This window comes from Boleophthalmus pectinirostris, unplaced genomic scaffold (assembly GCF_026225935.1).
Source record: "Boleophthalmus pectinirostris isolate CB_2022bp ecotype Guang Dong unplaced genomic scaffold, ASM2622593v1 HiC_scaffold_13, whole genome shotgun sequence".
NCBI classification, from domain to species: Eukaryota; Metazoa; Chordata; class Actinopteri; order Gobiiformes; family Gobiidae; genus Boleophthalmus; species Boleophthalmus pectinirostris.
In genome coordinates, this window is record NW_026571036.1 from 16,889,961 (window position 1) to 16,917,254 (window position 27,294).

The 27,294-nt window shown below is 37.3% G+C and overlaps 1 protein-coding gene across 2 annotated transcripts; it reads right to left on the reverse strand.

Annotated features, from left to right (window-relative positions):
* Positions 1 to 251: 251 nt before the first annotated feature.
* Positions 252 to 27,048, reverse strand: mthfd1l (methylenetetrahydrofolate dehydrogenase (NADP+ dependent) 1 like). 2 transcript variants are annotated; one of them, XM_020917146.2, is made up of 28 exons: positions 26,819 to 27,048; positions 25,546 to 25,630; positions 25,368 to 25,418; positions 25,240 to 25,293; positions 24,757 to 24,881; positions 24,286 to 24,386; positions 23,553 to 23,689; positions 23,366 to 23,453; positions 23,132 to 23,193; positions 22,966 to 23,051; positions 22,700 to 22,873; positions 21,085 to 21,221; positions 20,934 to 20,980; positions 20,633 to 20,740; positions 20,455 to 20,529; positions 19,905 to 20,007; positions 19,146 to 19,222; positions 17,723 to 17,863; positions 17,013 to 17,081; positions 14,443 to 14,554; positions 10,489 to 10,628; positions 10,360 to 10,401; positions 9,276 to 9,379; positions 8,964 to 9,141; positions 6,525 to 6,632; positions 6,264 to 6,416; positions 803 to 916; positions 252 to 685 (listed from the first exon to the last, which is right to left on the reverse strand). In XM_020917146.2, exons 1-27 carry the CDS (start codon positions 27,046 to 27,048, stop codon positions 827 to 829), a joined length of 2,877 nt encoding a protein of 958 aa, XP_020772805.1. In that variant the 3' UTR covers positions 252 to 685; positions 803 to 826. The 2 variants fall into 2 exon arrangements, with proteins under 2 accessions (XP_020772805.1, XP_055005306.1); XM_055149331.1 differs by lacking the exons at positions 24,286 to 24,386; positions 24,757 to 24,881; positions 25,240 to 25,293; ... (1 more) ...; positions 25,546 to 25,630; positions 26,819 to 27,048 and having other exon boundaries at positions 23,366 to 23,467; positions 23,553 to 23,669.
* Positions 27,049 to 27,294: the final 246 nt, after the last annotated feature.

Here is a 27,294-nt window from a genome sequence, read left to right on the forward strand (position 1 = left end):
GCCCAGTCATACATGAGATAAGGTGAACAAGAAATTAACTGGATCATTAACTGGGATTTAATTTACAAACTTACAAACCAGTAAATTCACATGCTGTACCTCTTAAAATAATTCTGCTCATAAATTCTCGTAAAGTCTGTTTAATAAATTGTCTGTTAGGGCCATTTTAGAGAACTTAATTCTTACCAAATTCTTTTACAAAATGTCACTTCAAATGTTTGTGCATATAAGGACAAAAAGCAGAGATGCAATTTGATTAACAAAGATTTATTTAAATGCCATGAAATTCTGCAGTAGTAATGAAGTAATATTAAAAAGTCATAGTGTTAAGTTAAAAATACCATGACATAATTAGGACAATTAGTGCAAACACCACCAGGTACACCTTTGGCAGTATACAGCACTGAGATAGTACAGCATATTGGGACACTTTGGCACAAATACCTGGTGGTTAATGTGCGTATCACAGCAAATAACATCAGAAAAACTATTTTTTAAATCTCCTGAAATTTAAAGACAAATTAATGGTCAAAGAAAAAAATTTATGAAGCAAAGCAAAATGTTAAAAGTAGTGTATCGTGCAAAGAGAGCATAAGCAGATAGTCAAGTAAATTTTTTTCCAGGATACAATATTGTTTTTTTTAAGGCAATTAAAACTTTGTGAATCCTCCTCTTCTCCTCGGTCCTGTATGAAAGCAGAAAAAAGTATGTTATGAATTTGGAAAATAATGGTTTTAGAATTCATGTGGCTTAAGTTATTTGAAATCTAATTAAGTCATTATCCAATTTGTCCCAACAATACCTATGAAACATTGCATCTAGCAGCTCAGAAGAGTCCTGTGATTTCCTCAGTGACGGGGTCAATGTCGATGTCATAGAAACAAGGTCGCGTGGGCAGACCAGGCATGGTACTCATCTGAGGACAAAGAAAGTAATAAATGATACATATGTCTTTTTCAATGTATTTAAAACTCTACATACACATTGTTCGCATTTTGTGGTAAACTTGTTTGCAGACAGTTAAAGTGTCCAGTTGTTTTTAGCAATTCTTTAGTATATTGTCATCACAAGAAAGTCATTTTTAAACTGTCAATTAAATTATGACACTTTCTTGTGCCCTGCCTCTTGTAACAAATAAACAAAGGTTCATTCACAAAAGGTTCACTCAATGGTCATTATGTTTTCTCCATGAATATACACCATTTAAACTAATTTGGAAATCAGCTGTTCTCTTTACACTCTTGCAAGGGCCAAAAAACTGCAAACTTAATTATAAGACAGAACAATAAATCAAAAAAAAAAAAAAAAAAGTTTGTGGGATGATAAGTGGGGAGCGACATTCAGCAAATTGTAGGTCCCAGGACTGAAACACATGACGCCCAAATAGGTATGTTTATCTTGTGTAACCTAATCCCACAGCCATCTTGCGGTGCATACTTTGTTGAGTGGGTTTCTTTTCTCATTACGTTTATATTAAAGCGCCCACCACAACACAGCTGAAGAATACCAGACCCTGAAGACTGGATGACATCATCCATCGTACATGATAACTATAATCATGAGTCATTTAACACAGGGGCAAACGGGTGATCAATGCACTGACAACCTCCACTTTGGCCAAGATTAATTTAGTCTCACACAAAAGACCCTTTGTCCAATATCGAAAAACAAAAAGACAGTGTTTTAATTTGACTCTCCCTGTACTCTGATATGCTGCAATGTGAGCTAAAGACATTAGTAAGAAACTGAACCAAATTTAAGTTTTAGGTATTTCTAAAAATAGAAACTAAATGATAAAATTTCTCCCTCTACAGAGACCAGATGTGCTACACCTAAATTTGATAATACGAGTGATTGATCTGTCTGCCACCATAATAAGCCTATACTACTAATACATCCCATAATAATTACGGTAGATCAGATTATTATCGTTATCTGTTCAGTGTTCTTGGATTTAATTAATGTCTCTCTTAGTTAATTTTGTCTAGTGTGTAAAAAGAGTATTTACACAACATTGTTCTTTGAATAAAGGCTGATTATTAAGGTTTCTGGGGTACTGAAAACTTATTCCATTTCATCCCTACTGAGAGTATTTACAAAACATTTGGGGCATGCAGGATTCATAGAACCATCAAATGTTTGTTTCATTTATACATAGAGAAACCATTTTAACTTAATGTTGTTTTATGTTTTGTTTTGTTTTTTTGGGGGGTTTTTTTGGTTATTTTTACCGGTTGTTTTTCATTTAGTGAAGATAAAAACATATCTCAGTGAAGAAAATATAATATAAAAGGTAATAGCAATTGTAGTAGACATAGTTTGTTACCACTTGTATGTAATTTTAAAATCATATTTAAACAAAAAAATTCTCAGATCACCAAAACATGTTTAATGTACAAGTGTGTGGCATTAACAGTTTACTGGAATACCTTTTTACAGCAGCTGCTTACCTCCTTTAGACATTGAGATAAGTGTTACTATAAGCGGCATTAGATATCATGGAGAGCCATAAGGAACAGAGTAGATTTAATTAGGAGAAAAAAATAGGATGTGATTGGGCCAAACTCGCTCTAATGTCATTTGTGATGTGAACAGGAAGCAGCATGTGAATGACGCTCACGCACTGCCTGTTCTGACCGCTGGTGATCGTCTAGATTACTAATGTACTGGACATTCATAGATTTCCAATAATTACAACCAAACAGATCTACATTCTAGGTATGCATTAAAGTCCCCCCAAACCCCAAAATCCTACAATACCAACTGAAAGGTAAATTATCTCACTAATTAGAGGAGTGGCATTTTTCACATGCCTGCCTCCGCCTGACCTGGTTTTACGAGCCCATTAGTGGAGAGGAGCCCAGAGGAAGTGAGCAGCAGTTTCCTGTCCCGCTGTAAATGATGGGACAGGCCCGAGCAGACGACGCAGAGGAAGAGGACGCAGAGGAAGACACTGAACTCTTCCTGGTAGTGGGCATGACCCCAGATTTGAAGATTGTATGATCGTGTCAAAAGGCTTTTAAAGATGAGTCAACGTGTGAGGTGGTCATTAAGAATTCAGTACAGTGGTATTGCATTATGAGGTAATCATACTGGAAAATTATCTGCACAAAATATGTCATCACATTTTATTGACTTTGTATGCCTCATTCGGGACATGAGCTGCTAAATGTACAATCGATGTCAAAACTGTTACTACTTGAGTAAATAAATGAGTGCTAAATACATTATTACTAATGACCATATAATTTCTGTGACCATGACTGCTGCTAATTCAACTACTACTAACTCAACAACCCACTTAGCTATGAGAATGGAAAAATACAGTTTAACCTTCAAAAAGAACACTATGGAGTAAGAAAGCTGTCAAAAATATTCGTGCGCACGAATATTTTTGACAGCTTTCTTACTCCATAGAACACCCTCAATTAAAGTTGAACGTAACGGTTAAAAGTTAAAAGGTAATATTTGATGTGATTATTTGTTGTTTATTTTGCATTAGGAAAAAAAATACCATAATGCTTTAGTGCTCATGAGATAATGATGACAAAAATGGGTTACATTGATAGTCATTACTGGTATCCATTCTGTTTATTTGTCTTGGTTGTGTAATGTTTTACTGTGTAATAGACTGTACGAAATTTGAGTAAAACACTTCCTGTAAATAAACTTCCTTCCACTCGGAATTTGTTCTTCTATACATGCGTATTGTGAGAAAATAAATTCCATCAGTAAAAAAAAGGGACATCATCTACTCATTCACACTGCAATGCATAACGGATCAGATTTCACCCTCACTGTCCTATTGTGATCCATTGAAATTAACTTTAATTGGCAGTAAAAAGGGATGAGACAGCATGACGGCCCAAGTGAACTTCTGAATACTTCTGAGTAATGCTGCGTGAAATGGTAGGATATTTTGTTTTCCCTATATTCAAACATAAGCTAATTAACCATATACTGGCCATATCTGGATCACCAGGCTTAAAATCTTATAAACCTGGGTACCATATCTTTACAATTACTTTTTAGAGTTTTCTTCATTTTGATATTATGTAGATTTTTTTTTATATTGATACATCTTTGTTAGCTCTTAGACTGGGAACTTATCATTTCACACATCTTAGATATGAATGAACCTTTTGAATTGTTTTGACATTTCTGGTCTGGTTCAAGTTGTCCATTTAAATATCAAAAGATACACAAATGCGAGCTGCCAACGTTGTGAAGAGCAACAAAAGACTGGCTGTTCTTTGGGTCCTCCTCTCTGCAGACTCAAAAACATGTTGGCACTTGCAAAAAAGACAAAACTGCACAGCTAAAGTTGGAAACCGCACTTTGGGCCAAATCAGTTCCTCCATGATACACAAACACAATGTCCCTTTGTCTGAGAAAAACCCTGAAGGAGACAATAAAGTGAGATTTCTACCCCCACAAGTTATTATATAGACAACCACTATTACTATCTGGTAAAACAAAGTTGGGTTAGATGAATTTGATAAATAGATACAGAACCTGAAGGATTATAGAAATGTACTGATTTCTCATTAGTCAAGTAATTATAAAACAAGATAAGTGTATTGTTGTTAAAACAATAAATACATTTTAAAAAATCATGATAAAACCCTCTTCCATACGTCCAAAAACAGTATCCTTGCTGTTCCCTAAGGCTGAAAATTTGTATTGGCGACATGTGTACATTATGATACATATAAGTGTCTATGTGTATTTTTTTACATTCTTTTTTGTACAACACAACAGATCAATTTAGATCCAGCCTAATCAAAATGCTTGTCACTTAGTTCAGCCCTCATTTGATAATTTCAATTTACGCCTTCTTATGTGACACTGGCAGCTTTCTAACCTGTTGCGTAGGTGCTGCAGATAGAGCAGCTCATACGGGATGTGAACTCTACACAGATCTATTGTTCGGGCTGCGACCCCTCCCGTACATATCTACAGCATGACATCAGGCCCTTCCTGGTTCTTCACCCCCAAAGACCCTAAATACCCCTTCCACCCGGTCCCAGAGCACAACTCCCACAGCTCCCACAAGACACACTGAGATAGTACTCACCAGAAATGAAAACAGATATATTTCCAAGACAGTGACTATTTCAACATCAACCGCAAGACTGATGCATCACTAGATAAATGGAAACTACGGGAATGAACCCGTCTAATCTAGGTCTAAAGTGAAGGTAAACACTGACAAAACCACAAAGACAAAACAAAGTGAGAATTAGAGCTAAATTAAGCATAAATGAGACAAAATCTGATTATAACCTTAAAACTTAAGGACTTAAGAAAATGAAATGAACCATATCACCCCAACACCCATGTTTTTCTTCCTTTTACTTAATAAAGATGTATTGAGTTACAGAAGCAAAAACAAGTTGTGTGCGTCAGACGGTTTATGGTAAACACTGGAGATGCTGGGAAGAGATATTTCAAAATCTCTCATTTGTGACCTTGTGACCTTTAAGTTGTGTGTCTTCTGAAAAATAATTTACAAAATATATATATATATATATATATATATATATATATATATATATATATATATATATATATATATATATATATAAAAAAAGAAAAAGGATTGTATGATATAAACTGAGCCTTTTCAGTTTTGGGGCTACCTGGTCTGAATTTGTATTTTACGTAAGTCTTGCAGACGTACTCAGCGCCAACCCAGTTCAAAGCCCTCGTAGGAATCTCCCTTTGGGGTCGGAGCCACAGTTCAAGGGTGCCTCCACGGGCAACAGCACATCAAAGACTGGGCTGGGAGACTGGACAGACACCAGTCCCCCATTCTGCCAGGCCTTCCCAGCACGCACCGGGACTGACACCTCGACCTCAGCCAATCAGAACAAAGCCCCTCAGGACACTCTGGTGAAATAGCAGGAGGCAAAACACTTCCTTCCTTTGCATCACTGTGAAACCAGCATCCAGACAGACATGGCTAAGTGAAATATGGCTGCCTTAAACTTTTATTTCTGTCCATTTTAATCAGATCAACAAAAAAATTCAGGAAATTGTTATGGTGGTCCTTTGGGTCTTTGGTTTTACACAACATTAAGCAAAAATGGAGGTTCTGAATAGTTTACAGTTTAGTAATAATTTAGTCTAGTTTTAGACCACATTCAGACTTTGCTTGTCTAGTTATAGTTATATTTGTTTTGCCATGTTTACACAGAAGAAAGTGACAACCAATAATTCAATTCAAACTAGTTTTCAGCAGTTTTGTAATAGACACTTACAGTTCCAACAAGAGGGTAGATGAATCCAGCGCCGATGCTAGCTCTAACATCTCGAATTGGCAAAACAAATCCAGTGGGGGCCCCTTTCTTCTCAGGCATATGTGACAGGGACAGGTGCGTCTTCGCCATGCAGATAGGCAACGATCCGAAACCCTGTATTTAAAACGAAGTGTTCATTTCAAAGTTAGCAAAAATAATAATGCTTTTCAGATTTTGAATGAGATGGTGCATTAGGACGCAGGTGCTGTATGAGGAAAATACCTGCTGGTTGTAGTAGTTGATTTTGGCTTCAGCTTCAGCAGACAGTGTAATGTCATCGGCCCCATAAACCTTTTGGGCAATTGCTCTGATCTTTTCCACTATGGGCATCTACAAAGAGCCACACCAAAAACTATTAAACACAGAAGAATTTACATAAAGGTAAGGTAGAAATAATGCAATCTCTGTAAAACTGTTAAAAGAGGTAATAGTAAAATGAATCAAAATGGTACCGTAATTGTCATTATTTTAACTATTATTACAATTTTCAGCTGGTACAAGTAATCACGTATCTTAAAGATGCACTGTACAACATTTCTAATGAAGGGTCTGCCACCCTTTTTTCTCCACGGAAATATTATTGCTTTGTCTAGAATGTTCCACAGTATAGATTCAACTTAATTGTCACAAGGGAGACAAGCAGGTTTCAGCTCTACGCTATATTACATTTCAAATCTGTAGAGAGTTGCGACTATTCACAGAAGGAATTATTGTACTTTTGAAACATCCGTAATGAGCACATGCTAGATGTATATGTTTAATGTCCAGGCAAAGCAATAACATCTCTATGGAGACAAGTAGGTAGCGGACACTCCACCAGAAAAGTTGCACTTAAAACACTGAAATGCCCTTTTATCCTGATATTTACACATACTCAGTTACACCATGCTCAAACTGCTGCCTTCAATAAAAAGGGGAATGCCCATATTAGAACATACTTGCAGAAAACAGTGCTGACACAATTTAACATTTTTCTATTCTGGGTAAATAGTTCTGGATGAATTCCCAGTCAGTCCTTTCAGGCCTGCCACTGTCTGCTTCTCAGGAGCCTCTCCCATTGGGAAAACCTTCACTTTGTCCCTTGCCTTTGGATCCATCCCACCATAGACACTACGTTTGGTCCAACTACTCCCCCAAGAGACCACTTCTGTCCCAACTGCATCATACTCAATTTAGTAAGACCTGCACTGTGAGTTAAAAGTTAACTTGATCAACTCTCTGATCTCTAACATTTTGCTGATTTTGCTAAACTGAATGTTCTTCAATACATTATGTAACAATTTAAACGCCAGTAACCCCGTGCATACTGTAAATGAGCGAGCATGTGCACTTTGGGTCAGTTAATCAATGTCACAACATCCCAACTCAGTAACTCAAACCAGCTGATGTTTTTACTTGCGCATTCTTCTACCTCGCTCCAAAATACAAAATGACAACAAGCTAAAGATGAAGAGTATCTAAAATTAGCTCTATAAAATTCAACTAAAATGGGGGGAGTTGTGGCTTTAGTGGACTTTTGGCAGACTCTCCATCAGAAAAGTTACATTGTGCACCTTTAAAAATAATATGAGTTCTCCTTGGAATTACAATAGGTTTTCTTGGACTTCCTCCCAAATACTTGTCCTGCTCCAAATTGAACAAGTCCCAAGTGCTTCACACCTGATTTCAGATGTCAAACTCAAATCCTCTGCTTTTGTCGTCAAAATATTTTACTTCTCTTTTTTTATTATTATTATTTTTTTTACAAGAAAAACTTCCAATTAGCCCTGTCAAACAAAATATGTATTCTATTGTTCCTCCCATATGACTTCCTGTCCAGGTGGAGACGGGGGTACCACCCAATTCAATAAACACAATAGTTTTGGACATCATGACCTGCCTAAAGTCCACAACATATGATTACTTGAGATGTTAGAAAAAAGGAAAATTCCAGGAAGGGGCAGACCTTGTAAATCCGTGTTACAGAGTGCAGCTTGACCACATTACACACCATTTCCTCACACAGAGCAGGTCACTGAAGTGGCAGGTTGATAACACTATGCATTTTATTCATACTTTAAATATTTGAACTGGACATTGTCAATGCATTTTTTGCTTCTGATAGATGTTTTACTGTTTTGTTTAAAGGTCCAGTATCAAGCCTTATTAAAAGGTTTTTAGACAACATCTGGATACTTTATAATATAGTCCTTTTTGTGTAAATTAGAACCTATAAGACATTTAATATTTACTGACTATTTATTGGCTATTAAATTGACTATTAATCCATCAAATTGCCAGATGTGAAGAAAACAAATATGTTTTCTTGTCTCAGATCAATATAGTACATAGGAAATCCTTTAAGTTTACCGAAATTCTATATCCATTTACTGGTAAGCAATATTACATTTATAGTACATACTACATTCTATAGTGATGCATTTCTGGTTTCTAAGTTTGTGCAAAACCACAAATCAAAGTGTTAGCCTATGTGAAACATGTCTAAATATGGAAATGTTTTGAAGAGGCCAAATTTGATAGAGAGTAGTCTAAGCCAAAAGTCAGAGCTATTGATGTTGAAAATGAGATGAAAGAAATATACAATTAACATTTTAACTACATTTTTCATAAAAACTATGGTGCTTTGATGCAATGTATAACTAGCAGCTGTGATAGTCTCACCTCAATGTCATAGAGAAACTTGAAGTGGTTGGGTTTGCTGGCTGCCTTCTTCACAGCTTCGGCAAGCTCCAGAGACCCACGCCCGCCTAGTGCCCAGTGGTTACAGGGCACTGCATCTGCTGCCCCACACTCTCGAGCGATCTGACACACCAGCGCCACCTCCGCCTCGGTGTCAGTCCTGAGGAAAAATACAAAGATGCAGCTGTTTGTCATAGTAGTCTACATGGCAGGAGAGCAGGTTACAAGCAATAACCACAAAACATGCAGACTTATGCCAGAGTGGCCTATATTAACATTTAACACGTATCTTACTTGAAAACATTACACGCTACGACAACTGGTACTCCAAATTGTTGGGCAATCTGGATCTGCTTCCTGAGGTTGCTTCGGCACCCACCTGCAACTAAGCCCAAATTCTGAAGGAAATAAAGCAAAGACATAATGTAATTTATTAGAGGAACATATATAAACAAATTCTTCTAAAACATATGAACATAAAATCTGACCTATTTAAAAAGATAATCTGTCATGTCTACCACCCACCATGTTTTAGTTATAAAATGGCCTGCTTATAATACAGACACTTTGGAATTTAGTGTTCACTTATTATTATACATTTATATTATACGAAGTCAAATTTTGTATGAGAAGACCATGTTAGGAAAGTCCCAACAACTCCAAATCCTCTATCTTCACCTAATCAAATGAATCAAAGATGACAATATATTGCACCATACTTAATAATATTTGTTATTTCCTTCATAAATATTGGAATTCTATCAGTATGAAGTCTGATCATTTACTTTTTATGATATTTACTTATTTTTCAATTCTCACACAACCCTTGGAGAATCTGAATAATCGAATTGTGTGTGTGCACGTGTCCAGCCCCAGGCCCAGAGCGGTAAGGCTGAACAGACTCTGTAAACCCATTTTCTTGGATCTGTTTTCACTCATACTTCTGGTTCTCGTTAAGGTCTTTACAATTAGTGTAAGCTGCGCCATTATTTTGTCAGCTGTAACTAACCAAGAGCACAGCAAACTAGGTCAATAGGAATATTAGTGTTCCTCACCAAAATCGCCTTTTATCTGTTCTACACTCTGGTTCAACTGAACTTTCAAGTGACCTCTTAACTTTATTAGTCTCAAAGAAGAAGAATGAATGAGTTCCTGTGCTTAACCAGAGGGTCTCCTATATTTGGCTTTAACATTAGGGCAGCAATAAACCAAATTGAAGTTTTTTGTAACTATGCATGTTAATACTTAAATGATTATCTCCTAAATAAGTTAAAAAGTTCCCTTAACTGTTACAATCAGATCTAGAACAAGAAGAGAAGAACGTAATTTAGTAAACCACTGAAGCCAGTCATGCTCTATTGATTTTAATAATACATACCTCTTCTATGTACTCTTTAGGGAGCGGTGCACCTGCTGAAACCTGTATTTAAAAAATCAAAACAAGATCATCTCAGAATATAAATGTATTCTAAAGAAAACAGATTTATGTTTTAAGTTTCAGACTTACACCTGGACCTCCACCATGCATCTTGAGAGCCCTGACTGTGGCAACCAGGACCACCACGTTGGGTTTGAGGCCTGACGTTCTGCACTTGATGTTGAAGAACTTCTCCATCCCAATATCGGCTCCAAACCCAGCTTCAGTCACTGCAATAGAAAAATAGAAAAACACATATTGATTACATCCCATAGCTTTGACATCAATATTGCAATTATTTGTAAACGTGACTTGAAACGAAACTTTAAAATCCTGAGGTACAGAGACAAAATTCTCTTCTCATTGAACTATAATTGTATAATGGCCAAGAATATAATAAAAATCAAATGTGTTCTTTGTGTTCGTTAAAACATAAGCAATGTAAAATATTTGTGCTGGATTATTTTGAAACAGATTTTAAGTATGTGTCCGCTTTGACTTATTCTTCTAACGGAAGTGATATTTTTCACACGCCCACAGACCCAGCCTGTACACCGCTCATAATGTCCATTAAACCTCTTTTAAGATGTGCGCACTGACTTTGGTTATGAGCAATGTCCAGCTGTATGCTTGTCCCATCTGTAACACTATGTTGAGTAATGGCTTCTCCAAAGACTTCAAATGCTCTACAGGCCTCTTGAACTGGGTCCAAGCCAAGCAAATAGTCCACCTGGAGTGACAGCCATGTTAAGATAAGGTTTCCTCTTACTTGTGCATAGTTTATGTGTAGTATATGTGCCCCTATAGCTGGTTTTACGTTGTGGGAATTGTTGAGAATCCCAATTGAAAAGAATACATATATCCTTAAGCAAATAAGTTAGTGTTTCCATTACACACTTCCTTCCTTCTTTCACCTGCCAATCACTATTTATCAGCGTTAGACCTGTAATATTGTGTTACTGTGGGACCAATAGAAGAACATGTATGGACTGAATACACCAATCACTTGGGATATAATATAATGTGAAACAGCTATATCATTAACTTCATTTAATCATTTCATTTAATCTCATTTAAAAAGACATACATATATACACTGAGGACAAACTGTGTGCTCTTGTGTCATTACCAAAGCTAGAAATAACTTAAACTCTTTATAGAGAGAAGCAGGTGGCAGACTCTCCACTAGAAAAGTTATACAGAGCTCCAAAACCAAATACTGTGAGAAAATATGGACAAATCTAAAAAACAAAACAAAACCATACAATACTGACTATTACTGGCTTTATGAGAGCTGCAGTTGCACCATCCAGTCAGCATTTATCAAAACATAATCAAGTCATTGAGCCAGTCAGTTGAGCCAGCTGCTACCCACAGGTGACAGGATGAAATAACTTAGTGTAGTCTGGTGTAATTGACTTCTCGTGTCCGTAGACATAATATTATAGAAGATCAGTGCGTGTATCTCCAGTCACAAGAAACAAGGATGATTTTGTCTGTACGGTCCATTTGAACTAAATTTGGATACTTTACACATCTGATATGATAAACAGATTCAATAAATTAGTACAGTATATGTCACAGAACATACTACAGACAGTCTGAAAAACTAAAACTGGACTATCATAATGTTATTGCTTTGGAATACTTTTAATTCTTTTTCTATGAGGACAAGCAAGAACGATTTGTAGAGAGGCAACTCCTCACAACAAGAATATATGTTTTTCAGTGTATTTTAAAGCAATAAAAACACCTGTAATTGAATAAAAGCCTTTAAAACATGGATAAATACTGTGGAGCAGTCAAGGCAAAACAATACTATCTCCATGTATATATCTAAATAGGGTTAAAGTTCATGAGAAGCCCTTTACACCCACATTACACAGGGCAGCAGAGTGACCTCCAAAGGATGTGAGGAGGAAACACTTGCACACTTCCTGCTCCGCGAGTCAGCCTTGAACCGTCCATGAAGCTAAATGTTTTTGAGAGCCAAAGAGGGCTGGAAGAGATTACTGCCAGCAAAAGCATTTGTACAGGCACCTCAGCCAATCACAATAACAACAAAAGCTGAAGTAGGGTACGTCAACACCACATTCTTCACTGTGTGTAATTTTGATAACAAGTTTAGGTTAAATATGTCCAAGGATAAAAAGCTACAGAGTGAATGTTTTCTAGAAAGCTTATAACCATACATTGACTTGGATTTATCTGAATTTACAGGACTGGTAATCATACAGGAGCCCCCCACATCTGGTATAACAAATCCAGCCCCCCCTTCCCAAAGCAACATTTCTCCATTTCAGTTTAGATTCCTATGGGACGTGAAAAGCCCCTTCGATTAAACAGACAAAGTATGACCCACAATCCTGAAGGAGTTCAACAAAAGTTCAAAGTGAGACGCAACTTCACTTTAATAGAAAGGTAACATAACCTGTTGGTGCAATGTGAAAATTATGTGGCTAAAAAGATTGTCCTTTAAAATAACCTTAATAAAGCATGCACAAAGACTTAAACAAATGGCTTAAAGGCGCATTGTGTAACTTTTCTGGTGGAGGGTCTGTCAAGTGCTTTTCTTTATCGACATGTAATTTCTTTCTCTGGAATGTGGTATTAAACCTTTCTATCTTCATGGGGACCAAAAAAGACCAAGTTAAAGGTCAGATCTGTGGTGAGGCGACCCTGACCCTCAACCAAAAAGTTACATAGTGCACCTTTAATAACAAAGTTAACCAGCTAATTAACTTCTTAGTGCAGCTGAATCATTTCAAGCTTTGTTCCCATTTTATTAAGCCTATTTAAAAAGTAGTTATTTTAAAGTTTTTTTTCTTGAAAATGTTGAAAATGTGCAGTTTGCCCAATGTATAATTTTGACACCAGAAGTGGAAAACCCAAAGCAAAATGTTCAGTATGCGGGTACAACCCAATTTATTACAAATAATAAATTATTTTTAGATGGCAAATTGAATTATAAGAACACTGAGAACAAAAAACTTATTAAGACTGAATTCCCCTATTCTGAATTATTTTTGTTCCAAGAATGCATGTTCCTTCTGGGAAGAGACTCACTTAGACAAAGATTTTGAGATCAAACTGATTTATTGAGTAAATATTTATAATAGTATCTCTTGGTTTAAAAAGCAGCAATGCAGACAAAATGCAGTGTCTCAAACATTAGTGATTGAGGTGGGGGGTAAGTGTCTCCCAGCTGGCGAGGGAGGGGCAGGAGTTCTTGGCATAGTTCAGGGTCAGGTAACAAACACAGGAGTGAAAGGAGCAGAGGGATTGACAGAGCAAGACAAGTGGAGTTAAAGTGTAGAGGAAGGCTAACCTTAACCTTAGTGAAACCAGATTCTGAGCTGTCAAGTCTTCAGACCGGTCATAGATGGATAAAGGATATGTCTGAACAATATTTCATTAACATACTCCTTTACTATATTGTCACATCGAGTCCATATCTAAAACACTGGATACCTGTCTTCTTCAAGCTTTTCCAAGCAAATTACAGGACACTTAGATCGATCAATTTCCTTAATACTTCCTGGTTGTCACAGATGCACCCCACTTGAAGCCCATATATGGACTGAATCAACACATCACCGTCATAATATTCTGTATACTGTAATTCTTTTACTATGACCTAAACTCAGGTGAACCCAGTTCCAGTGAATATCCCCAAAACTCTCCCAGATTCTCCACATATTTGAGGCAGCCAAGTGAATGAATGAATGAGAGAACAGCGGCAGGACAGATGCATTGGGAGATAACACTGAAATACCAAAGTCCGCTTTGACGTCCTGGATTAGAGCGGTTTACTTTGAGGCATTCCAGAGACTCTTAACTTTATCTAGTTCCTTCCTTTGGTTCCTAGAAAGTTATGTAGCTGATGGGGGGGTACCATGTAAGTATGTGTTCGTCATTTGAACTGGCATTAAATTTTTGAAGCTTTTTCTTTATTGTACATCGAGTTTTGGGGGGTGTAACTGAGATTTTACCATGCTGTGATTCCACCTTCTCTTGCATTTTGAGCTGTAAGGCTGAACTTACCCACAAAGCCTTCTCGTCCCACCAACTTTAGAGCCAGCTTGTCGGCGAGCACTGAGGAGTTGCCATGGGCGATGTTGGCGAAAGGCCCGGCGTGGACAAACACTGGAGTGCCCTGGAACAGTTAAACAAATACACAGGACAAAATGAAAAACCACAACAACAGACGCATAGAGGCAAAAGTCAAAAAGTTTCACATGAAAATATAACTTAATATTGGTATTAATACACACACAATTAATATTCTGAATGTGAAAATGTTCAGTTGTATTTTGAATTATCACAACTACTACACTAACATTTACATCTCGATCTCCTCCAATTACTAAGGTTCCATTTTCTCATAGGCTGAGGTACAAAAATATTGATGAAAAGTAACTACACACTATATTCCTCAAACACACAGGATTTCATTGTTGATTCCTTCCTTCAGACACTCTGCAGGTAGACATTTGAGGACAAGAAGCCATTGTTGAGCTAGATGTTTGAGGAAAGAGGAAGGATGGGAAGGACCTTATTGACGTTTTGCAATTTTCTACACTTTTGTTTGCATTCCTAAGTCTGGCTCGATAAACAAGCCGCCCGCTGTGGAGTAAATCAGACATTTTACAAGGTCCATTGCTGCTGGGTTTGTCTATGTAAACCCAACATAATAGAGAATAGACAGAAACATTTACAGTAGTATAAAAGATTTTAACACAGACCAATTATGGGCATTTTTTACAGAAATTTAAAAAGGTCCTGTAATAACAATAATTTTTCATGCAGGCTTGGCTTAGTTAAACACATATAAAAGTACAGTTAAGTTTCTGTTGACAATATTAAAAACATGTTTTTCAATTCCATACCCATACAATGTTCTCCAGATTAAATGTTCTGTATAATGTATGTGACCAAAACAGGAAGATGGTTATCGTTTCAGTATTTCCTCCTCTGGGGCATCTCAACGTGTGCACTACTATCAATTGAAAAACAACATATAAAATATTCTCATGGTAGCAAACTAGCATGAGAACTACTGAATGAAGAGAAGCCATGACAACCTCCTCCGCAGGAAAGATGCAGGGGACTCTGGGACTCCACGTAGACCGGATGTTTGACTGCACACAATGATTGGGGCCCTCTACATAGGCACGTACTACTGAGCAAAGGTTTAAACATCCTTTTCATCTTTTTTAAAAACTAGACGCACATACGAGTTTAGGCACTAGGCTACAACACTACTCCTGTGAAGCAATGGTAAATTATGTAATGGTCAAACCTGTAATCATAAAACCTAAAACCACATGGTTAAGTTTGTAAAGAAACACTCAGATAAAGTGAAGTGAAGTGTCAAGTATTAGTGTTACAATTATCATGAGAAGAATCATCACAATTTAATTATTCATGTTTACTGACACATGGCCAAATAACTATGAAATCCTTAATTTTCTTTCACTCCTCGCTATGAAATCTAAGTTTATATCAGATTTACTTTACTTCAGAAACAGCCACGTAAAAGCACTTGACATTTACTTAATTTTGCCACTAAAATGGTCATGATTATAATGGCCTACACTAAAATGATTTAACGAAATACTTGTAATGCAGGGGTCTCCAATGTTTTTCCTCAGGTGAGCTACCTTTACAAAACGAAAATTCCAGAGAGCTACTAATTTTTGCGGTTGCAGAAAATAAAGTATACATAAAAGCCATGGCAAGACTTAGATGGGGTACAGTTATATAAAACATAGAACATAAACCATTATTTATTTATAAGTACACAAAGTCAGGCATTAAAATGATAGATTTACAATAATAATAGGCATTTAATTTTGAGTTATTCAGGACAATACATGTAATTCAGGAATCCCTTGGCGAGCTACTTGAAAGGGGTGGAGAGCTATTGGTAGCTCCCGAGCTACAGGTTGGAGGCCCCTGCTGCAATGTGTAATTTAAATATATGTGAATAAAATAATTTCTCATATTAAGATCAATCTCACAAAAGGTACAGTGGGCAATGGTGGTCGACATACATGGAATTTTCTCACAGGGCTCAGAGATCTGGATCCTGAAGGCGGACCAGAATGACAGGAAAACCACAACGGAAACAGCTTCACACAACAGAGCCACAATATTTCCTCTTAAAAAAACGGAAAGTAACCAAATCCTGCTGCCTGCTCTCTCTCCACCCCTCCTATACCCATCAAAACAAGCTGGTTTGTCTGTGTTTGTCTTACACACCCAAAGGCAATGTCATTGAGATTCACAAACACTATACGCCAGTGCCCTAAGACAGTGGGTTAGAATGGTGGTTTCCTGTACACCACCTGTCTTTGGCTGCTGCTAAACTGTTATGATAAAGGGGACAAGAGAGGAAAAGGTCAATCTGTCAAGCTCTTTAAAAGCTCTCATAGGACCCATCTTTATTTGTAATGCTTTTCCCTGACACAAAGGAATGGTTCAAAGACAGTTACAATGTGCATAGCTCCTGCCTTGCCATTGTACTTTTTGTAGCATCAATGTTTGGAGTAAAGTTATGTGTAAAGTGATATTATGAGCTGTTGAAATGATGATTTGGGTTAAGGTCTCACCTCTAGAGTCTGCATAAGAGTAGGTTTGATGGCATCTTTCATCAAAACGGCCAAGGCCCCGCTCACGCCCTTCACAGGAAACCAAAGAAAAACATCATGGTGGTTAGACACAAAACAGCACTCAAATCTATCTACTTATCATTGTGGCAGAGTGTTAAAAATGTACATTGTATATTGAACCATACTAACAGTGCTGTCTCTAGATATATATAGGTCTTAATGCAGAAAGGCAGGTTTCCAAAGTATGCAGTATAATCAGTGAAAAACAGACGGTATTTTTACTGTGCCAGAGCTTTGGGGTGGTGATGTTTTTGCATCCTGCTAACCAGACTAACTAACGTAACTTTATATGGGAACCTCCTTTTTGCTCTGTGCATAACAAGAGCCAGCTGACTCCACAAATGGACCAGGTAAGAGAAAGACCATTTTAATTGCAACCAAGTGATATTTTGACAAACACCGTTATAACTTGAAGCAGGTATAATAATAATGTGTTATTTACAAATCATGGATTACAAGGGCATAACTTGCATTTTTTCTTTTCAGACTAGGTGAAATGAAGAGGTGGCTATAATTTTCTTGATGTCTCTTACTTGATACTTGAAGCCCTAGTATCAAAATCAGTATTGAAACTGAAAAAGATGGATCGGAGTATCTCTAATTCTCAACCTACAGCAGACGACCATAGTTATAGGCCAAGCTGCACTCACCAGGTCCTCTGCGGTGACCGGACATCCTGAGCGGCTGGTGCCCACCACCATGCGAGCCAGCCTGCTCCTCATGTCCTCCAGACTGTTGGACAGAGCCAGAATTGCCATGATTTCACTGGCAACTGCAATGTCAAAACCGGTCTACAGAAAAACACGATCAAATTACAAACAAAACCAAGAGTTTTACTAAGAACATTAGTTATAATCGAGTTACTGAGTACCCACAGTATGGAGTTCTGTATTTAATTGTTGAGGCATGGTTAGTTTGCTATGGTAAGATATGATGTTTAACACTACAATACTTTGTCTGTCCCTACAAAGAAGTCGCACAGCAATGCATCTTCCTCCCAAATATATGTAAATTGCCATTGACAGCATATGATTATTTTCCTCAATGAACGCTCATTTGAATAAACTTAAACTTTTGGACGTATAAATAATTATTCTAAACAAATTGCGGTGTTGTTCAAGGTCTCATTTGTAACTTTCACATTAACAAGCTGCTAACAATCCTACAAACAAGTCACAGAATGAAAACAGAATTCAAATATTTGTATATTGACAGCAAACAATTTTATGCCCTAGTTCCCTTCTAGACAAAACCCTTTTAAATAAGCTTGGAAGAGCTACTTACAGAATTAAAACCGAATGCAAGGGGAATGTAGGAAGACAAGAAATTTGTTCTACAATGTGAGCAGTATGGTATCTAAAACCATATCAGCCAACTGGGGAATACTGCTTTTCACCTTCCACTCTCACTGCCAATACTATTGGGACATATAGTGTATCCAGCACTGAAGGAATTTGGGGCCAAAATTCAAATACAGCGGACAACCCAATAGTTTTAAATGTAAGCATGTGCTAAACTAACCTATGGAGTTTATGTGTGTCTGTGGGTGGGTCATATTCCTAGTCCTTTAAACATTTGCTTTCACTTAAGCCCTTCTTGCTTCCCATTGAGCTGAAATGTTTATTTACACAATTTCATTTATCTGTCATTACTACAGACATGTGGGTGCAATACATATGGGTTGAATCAAGACGAGTGGTGGGGAAGGGGGGCATGAGAAAGTGAGCTGCAAAGAGATTGGGAGTGGGTGTCTACAAACAATGGCATTACAAAAATGTTCACACATGTCCTTCTCTGTAGTGGAAACTATCATTCCAGTGACTAGTGTCTGAGCAAATGGGGAAGTATTCACAACATTTAAATCAGCCCAGAGGTGTTCAGGTGATTGTAAACTTCAACTATGTTCTGAATTAAACCACTTTGGTATGTAGATAAAAATACCCAGGACAGAGGCATATAGAAGGGGAGATATAAATGCATAGAACAAGTACTTAAATGCAACTTCAGTTATATAAAAATACATTTTAGGAAGCTGATTTAGAGCATTCATTGATATAAATGATCTTATCTTACCTCTCTTGCCTGTCCTTTTTCAGTGCTAGCTTGTCCAACGGTGATCTTCCTCAAGAAACGATCGTTTGTGTCAACAACTGAAAGAGAATAAAAATGTGCCATTAGAAGATATGCATTTTTAAAAATCATAAAAACTATAACTTGCCACAATGAATAAAATAAATTAGGTCAGAAATGTTACGTTAAGAGAAGATGACATAAACATTAGCCATTTAAACTAAGATTTATATCTCCTCTGCTGGTGAGAGTGAGGTTTGTTTGATTTAGGGTCACACCCCTGTAACTTGTGCTGCTGAATGTGGTTTTAATCTCCAGACTGGGTCCCTTTGAGAGCGCTGTGCAGACAGTGGACTACATTCCCCATCAGTCAAAGCGGCACCCCACTGCTGGTTCTCACAGACACATTTAAGCTAACATGGTTGCAAAAGTAACAGTTTGCTTTGGTTACCCACTCTACTCAGTCATTTTAACTGCTCTATAAACACATATACTGGCTACTCTAAAGGACAAAAAAACCCAAACGTCTCAACACTATGAATGCCTCCTGATTCAGTTTATGGGGAAACAATCAAACATATTACATAATTAGATTAAAAAAAAAAAAAAAAAACACAATTGTTCTTAGGAAATAGATGCATCTACATTATTTTATGAGGAACGTACTTGTGATAAAAGATGGATTAAATTCAAGACATGACAGATTTTTACACGCAATTACAGAAAAAATGTAAAAGATAAATTAGTCACTTGTATATATACCTCTCTGCCAAGTGACTTGCTTTGGGTCCAGATCAAGGCGGACGAAACTGCTGACCTCCTGTGGTGTGAGAGACTCAGGATCTGTTTTAGTGATGCCCAGGCGCTGAATCAAAAACAGAAATAAATGTGGGAACAAAATGTCAATTGCTTAAAAATGTATTTAGGATTTTTTCATCAAACAAATTACACTATTACACAATTCTTTAATTGCATCATCTGTTTGGGAAAAGCTACATGAAAATTTATCAGACAAGGCAGGGGGAAAAGCATCTTCAGACAAGTTTGACAAGTTTGCTGCTGGGGCCCCCTTGTGGACAAAACCTCCACATTACATGTTAACAATAAAAGTACATAGCATAATTGATTCAAATAAATCAAATGAAATTAGATTCTCACACACGCAGTTTATAAGTTGTATTTAAAATTATAATTTTTTAAAATGTTTCAAATGTTAAACTATATACTTACACTATATTTAAAAATGTTTACATACATTATTTACACTGAGAAGTACACATCCAGTTTCTGTATTAATTTAATTTTGATTTACCTGGAGGCGGCAGATTTGAATTGGTGAAAATTTCTGAACACCATTGACAGAAGGGACCAACCTTTTGTACAGAGCCTATAAAATCAGAAGTGTCAGTCACGTTAATGTTTCACAGTGTATTTAGTCGTTTATTCTGTATGTTAAATATCATTATACTCTTTAGAAATCACACGCTGACCTTGTCTGACTGTGTTGCCTCATGAAGCATTCTGGCATCAATAGCAGCTGCTACCAAGTTGTTTGCTGCAGTGATGGCGTGAATGTCACCGGTCAGATGGAGATTAAACTGCAGAGAAGAGTTTAAAATAGCCATTATAGACTATATTTATGATTTATATTTTGACACTCAAAACTGTATTTTAAAGATAAAATTACACTATACAATTAGCTAAATTTAAATTTCATGTAAATCAGTGTTTAAATGTTTACATTTAGGTGTGATTAAGCAATAAAGTTCAAAAATGTAGATTTAAACTGACCTCCTCCATAGGGATGACTTGTGCATATCCACCACCAGCAGCACCCCCTAGGCACAGAGATGTAACAGTTTGTGATCAGCCCTGTGTGACTTGATCAAACAAGCACGTTCTTTAAAAATCTATTTGACATTAGTATTGAACAGATGAAGACCTTTGACCCCAAAAGTAGGTCCCTGGGAAGGCTGTCGTAGACAGGCAAAGGAGTTGAGCTTTAGGTGGGCAGAGAGGGCCTGCACCAGGCCAATTGTCACTGTGCTCTTCCCTTCCCCAAGTGGAGTCGGTGTTATACTGCAAAAGAAAGACAATATTGCTGTGTTAATGCACAGCATGTATCAAACCAGATAGCCCAGTTAGTAGTACCATGTAAGAATGTATTTATTTATTTAATATGGACATAGCAATTACATGGAATTTAGCCAGTTCTATTGTTTTAAGTGTTTATAGCACTAGTGTTAACACCAGTAGGGAGCCAAAGAGGTTTAGAGTCCAGAAAAGAATGTTAAAATTTGATGCAAGCTATATTTGAAACATTATGTAAGCAGGTCTGGCCTGTTTTCAACCACAGTTTCAGAGTCCAGTTGAAGATGTTGGGGTCAGTAAGTAGTTTCAGGTCAGAGGGAAGAGAGGTCCACAGCAAAGAGAAACTGGACTGTCCGAATGAAGTTTTAAACTTTGGAACTACACAAACAGAGCCTCTGGTGTTAGGTCTGAGAGAGCTCTGACGCCGTACAGCCAGACATTTAAAATTTCAGAATACTAAAATTCAAAAGTGAAAATCTTATGTTTCTCGATGATTTCACAATGATGCCATCATGGTGCATTATTCATTCATTCCTCATCCAGTAATGGTAAGTTACTATTGTAGCCACAGCTGTCCTGGGACAGACTGACAGGAGCGAGGCTGCCAATACACGAAATCAGCTCTACGACCTCCACCAACATTCACACACACACACACCACATTCATACTGGGCTATGTGTTTTTCTTTGCCATTGACTCTCCACCTGCAATTATCAGTGGTCTCCCATCCAAGTACAAACTAGGCCTGACCCTGCTTAGCTTCTGAGATCTGACAAGAGGTTTGGCCAAATATACAGAAACAATTGGCTTCACATGACAGAACTGTGATAGGAGAGATGGCGTGCATGTAGAACATAGTAGCCTAGTGTGGTAACTCCCCCATGATGAAATGGAAACAGTTCAATTTAGATATGACCTTCCTGAATACATTTTGGATCTGGTGAAACTTTGATAGCACTAACCTTTACAAACTGTTCTCTATTTACAGCTGACGTTTTATCATTTACAAAATTTCCATCAATTTTCAAATAATCAATAGTTTGACACCTTATCTTTAAGAGTTTGTGTGTTATCAATGCATTTATTTGCTTGGCTGGTCTGAAACTTTAGATAGAGTGCAGAGTGGTGTAAAGTGCTCCCTTTTTCACTATTTTAACAAGATTGGACTTTGATATTAGTTAGTTGATGTTTGATTGCCCAGTAGTTTTATGTGTGTGTGTACTTTTGTGTGTATTTGGAGTGTGTAGAGAGGGGTGGGGTGTGGGAGGGCTTGTTTTTGACTTTTGTTTTGTTTTGTTATTTTTTTTGTAAAAAAAATAAAAAATATAATAATAATAATAATAATAAATCTTAAAAAGCAATTGTAACAACACAGGTGAATTATCTCTTAAAACATGCAACATTTGCGCAATGCCTCCTATGCTCCACAATGTGAACCAGTTATGAAGTGATGGCAAAGACTCACCCAGCGACCAGCACATAGTTCCCATCAGGTTGAGACTGTAGGCGGTCTAACAGAGATAGGCGGACTTTAGCTTTATTTCTGCCATAGGCCTCCAGTTCTTCAGGGAGCAGACCAATCTCCTCTGCCAATACTGTTACTGCTTTGGGGGTCTGAGCTCTGGAAATCTCAATGTCACTGTAGAAAAAAAACACTTAAACATTTTAGTTCTTACATTTTCCAGTTTTAACACTATTGTCTATGTTTATTGTGATAATTTTGCTCTGTACCTAGGCACAGGGGTCAAGGGCTTCAGTTTGAGGCTCCTCAGGCTCCATGGTCTGTACTGCTGCTCCTGTAACCAGCGGATCAAATTCTGTAAAAAGAACATTTAGAACAGGTAAACTACAAGATTTGAAAACAAAGACAGGAACAGTAGTACCGATATTTGAAAACCTGTATTCTGTAAGCAGCGACAAGGTGCCCTGATCCCAGCTTTGTAGAGATCTCATTTTCACCTAAAACAGAAAGCATGATTCATTATTATTATTATTATTTGTAATTTTCTGGTAGAAAACTTATCAAAGAACACTACTAATAAATGTATGTCACTGTGTTTTCATATAATTTAAATATACATTAAAAACCTTGTAAATCAAGGGGAAAAAAAATAAATAAATAAAAACTCACGAATTACTGCTGCTCCTGGTCGAACCCAAGCTGGCGGAACATTTATATTTCCTTCTCCTAATAGGACCACAGCATCAGCCTTCATTACCTGGAAAAACAATACTGTTGCACGTAGATGTAAAGGCTGACACCATGTGGTTAAAAACTATGTTCACACTCTAGTTCTAGGTAAATTATAAAGTATTACCCGCTTTTGGAGATTCTTGGCAGTGGCGTGACTCTTACTAGCCTGCATGCCGCTCCGCTCAATCAGGGCTTGAAGAGAGTATGTCTGTGGTCCCTCTGGTCCAACCAACAGCACAGATTTCCCTTCCAGTGATACATCTGAGAAAGTAAACTTATTAGCTCTTGTAGAACAGAATAAGAAACAAAACAAATATGAGCAGGGGATTAGGCAATATATAGAGAGATTTTTACCTCCGCCAAGGAGGTTATGTTTTTGCCGCCGTTTGTCTGTTTGTTTGTTTGTCTGTTAGCAACATAACTCAAAAAGTTATGGACCGATTTTGATGAAATTTTCAGGATTTGTTGGAAATGTGAAAAGGAAGAACTGATTTCATTTTGGGGGTGATCCGGAAGAAATCCTGGATTCTGGATCACTTTGAAATTTTAGTTAACATTGTGGTGGCCAAAAATTTTGTTTCTCAATATCTCGGTTAATTATTGACCAAATCCCATGAAGTTTGACTCCAGGATGGACAATGGGATCCTCTTTCATATTCCAAAGGCTGATCCGGATCTGATCCAGATTTTATCGCAATTTATATAAAAATGGGGGTAGTCCTTGGCAGAGGTCTGCTGCTCTCTGAGTGCTTTTCTAGTTTTTACTAGAAAACAAAAGTCTACATCAAATTTAGACTAACCAGTGTTGGAAAAGTACTTTGGACACCCCTATAAATACAACAGAATTTTAAACTGACCATGATTCTTTAAAAGATCAAGGATTGCACTTGCTACTGGTGGCAGAAAACTCTGTCCGCTGTCCCCCCTCAGCAAACGTCCCACATTCACATCAGACAGCCTAATCAAGGATGGAAAGGAAACAACACATTATCAATTTCAAATATCAAATATTAGCAAAATATAACTTACACCTCTGAGATTATAATAACTGTCAATATTTGCATTGGATGAAGTAATTGCCTTGATTTATTGTGATTACATAGGGTGCCTAGCTCATTTTCTGCTCACAAGGTGGACTAACACGCCGTTTCTAACTTTGTCTAATTGTTCCCAGGCCTTTCTGATTTGGGTTAAGTCTGCTCTCAAACATGTGAGTGACTGGTAAGCTCCCATTTGATTACACTGTATCTGGAGACATGGCTTTACAAGAAGTATTTAAGTTATTTGATCTACCTATATAATATGAGATTTTTATAACAGTGCTTTACCCATCGATGTCCTTCTCTGGTCTGAGAGCATTGACAACTCGACTTGTTAGGAAAGAAGAAGGAAGATGAATAGAAACACCATGTACACTTGGGTCTTCATTTAGCTTCAAAATCTCCTCAATGACCTGGAAAGAAACAAGTCATGAAAATAAAATAGTTAAGTTATATTACTGTCACTAGTTATTACAACTTTATAGTGCACCTTAACCTAACCAAGTTAAATCTGTAAGTTTTAGAAAATATGCATATGAAATATAATATGAATGTATAATAATGCATTTATAATTCATATAATCTATCCACAAAAGTCTGACAAAATCTTTTTGGATAAAGGTACCTAGTTATATAACAGTATGAATCAGGCATTGGCTGTTTGTTTTTATTGCACACACATGAAATGTCAAAGGGGTAAATCGTGCAACAACTTGTTAAACAAAGGCGGGGGATGGCTGTAATAACTTGATAAGATAATAATCTACTCACTTCATCTTCAGTGCTGTGCTTAGAAAGACAAATCTGGCTAATTTTTAGTCCAACCTAGAGGAACAAAGTAACAAAACATATTAAAGCAAATATAAGAAAAAAAAAAGAAAAATATAATGAAAAGTTACCATTTCTGCCACTTTCTTATGAATCTCCCACATGTTGACATCTTCACTTGACTTGAAGAAAAAAAAAGGACAGAATACAGAACAGAGTAGTATAGTATATATACATGTATTAATATGTTTGATGTTTTCCCCAAAAATGTCAATTTTCCCACTAATTGTGTGCCTAACCTTCACATACCTGCACGATAACAAGTGTAGGTTGGATAGCAGAGTTTTTTCTCTGGAGAGCTGCCATCGCTTTCTTAGAATGTTGAACAACTTCTCTGCAGGGTCAAATAAGGTAATGTGTACATGGTTTTACATCATAGATTAAAACAAAACAGTCAAGCTGACGTATAGGGTAAATGCTTTATTGTTGTAAATGGAGATGCAACAATCTAGGTCTGTGGCTTTAAAAAGCTGTCAATATCAGTGGAGTTAACTTACTATAAAATTTATCTGATTGTCTTATGTACCTGTTATCTGTCCTGCAAGTAACTAAACAGCTTTGTATGAATTAAAGTTCAAACATCATCAGATCAGACATTTGATGTCCTGAGTTCAACCAGGATATCGACTGAACTGATATCATGGAACCAATACCTGATAACGCAAATTTTCCTGGATCTTGGTATTGGTGCATTTCTAGTTCCAGAGCTAAATAATACGCTTTCATGTATTAAAAGGTTCTATATTATGCTACTTTCTGGTCTGTTATAATGTTGTTACCTCGTCAAAAACATACTTTGAGTAGTGTTTTGTATCATTCACACAAACCCTGCATATTTATGCTGCGTACTTCTCTCAAATGGAAAACTCTTTTCCACCTTGTGATGCCATGTGGCAATACAGGAAGTGCTCTTCTGTGTATTAAACCCTAAACACCCTCACTACAATCATTTGAAACTACTGCTTCATGACATCACAAGTTAGAAAAGAGCATTTTGACCTTTGAAGATGCAGACAGCCTAATAATGCAGGATTACTCAACCGTGGAAAAAACAAAACAAAAACACAAGTCCTGGTATATTTTGGTGAGGTAGCATCATTCTAAGAGTCCATTTTGCGTAATACAGGACCTTTAACTATTATAGCCCGCACTAAAATAGGGGGGGGGGTTAAGTGGGGTCATGTGGCCTAGGAGGGGCCAGGATATACCCTGCCTACAGCAGTGAGGCTGTAACACACTAACCTATATGTTCAGAAAAATGTAAACACTGGGATGATTTTTTTTTTTCTTGGTCATTGCAAAAAAAAAAAAAAGCCATTCACTGAGACGATGACTTAATTTGAGACCTGTCAGATTTAGAGGGGGGTTGCCTGTGTAGTTATAGTTTTAAGGTAACGAAGAGGCAAGTTACTGGACTGAAAAAGCGGTACACGTGTACGCGTGGCTGCTAGACAAACCGTCAACTAACAATCAGGAAACGACAAAGACACAAAATACAATACTACTTAGAGATATGTCTTACCTAAGAGAGCTATCACACTCAAAGACATCCTCTTTGGCTGGATGTTTCCCGAGGTCAAAAGATACTTTGGCATTGAGTCTGCAGCTTGAAGTCGCGTATGCAGCCCGCAGAAGAAGACTACTGCTGGAGGGTCCCACGGCCAGACATCTCCGGGACAATCCGCTGACTATGTGTCCAGTGCGCTGTCCTCGAAGGATCCCACAAGTGTTTCGGATTAATGACAATTTCATTGTGTGTTCTTCCTCGTGTTTCCTTGCTGGTTCAGTGTCTCTCTGAGTTGTGGGAGGCGAGGACCTGAGTCAGCAGCAGACGCCAAGAGAGTAGAGAGGTGGCGCTAGGTCCTGATGGAGGTACGGTGTCTTCACGGGCAGTGAGAAAGTCGGATTCACAAAAACGCACGAGATGGCAAAAATAAAACTGACAAATAAATTGCTGTGCGATATGTTGTATCACACAGTGCGCAAAATACACTCTGT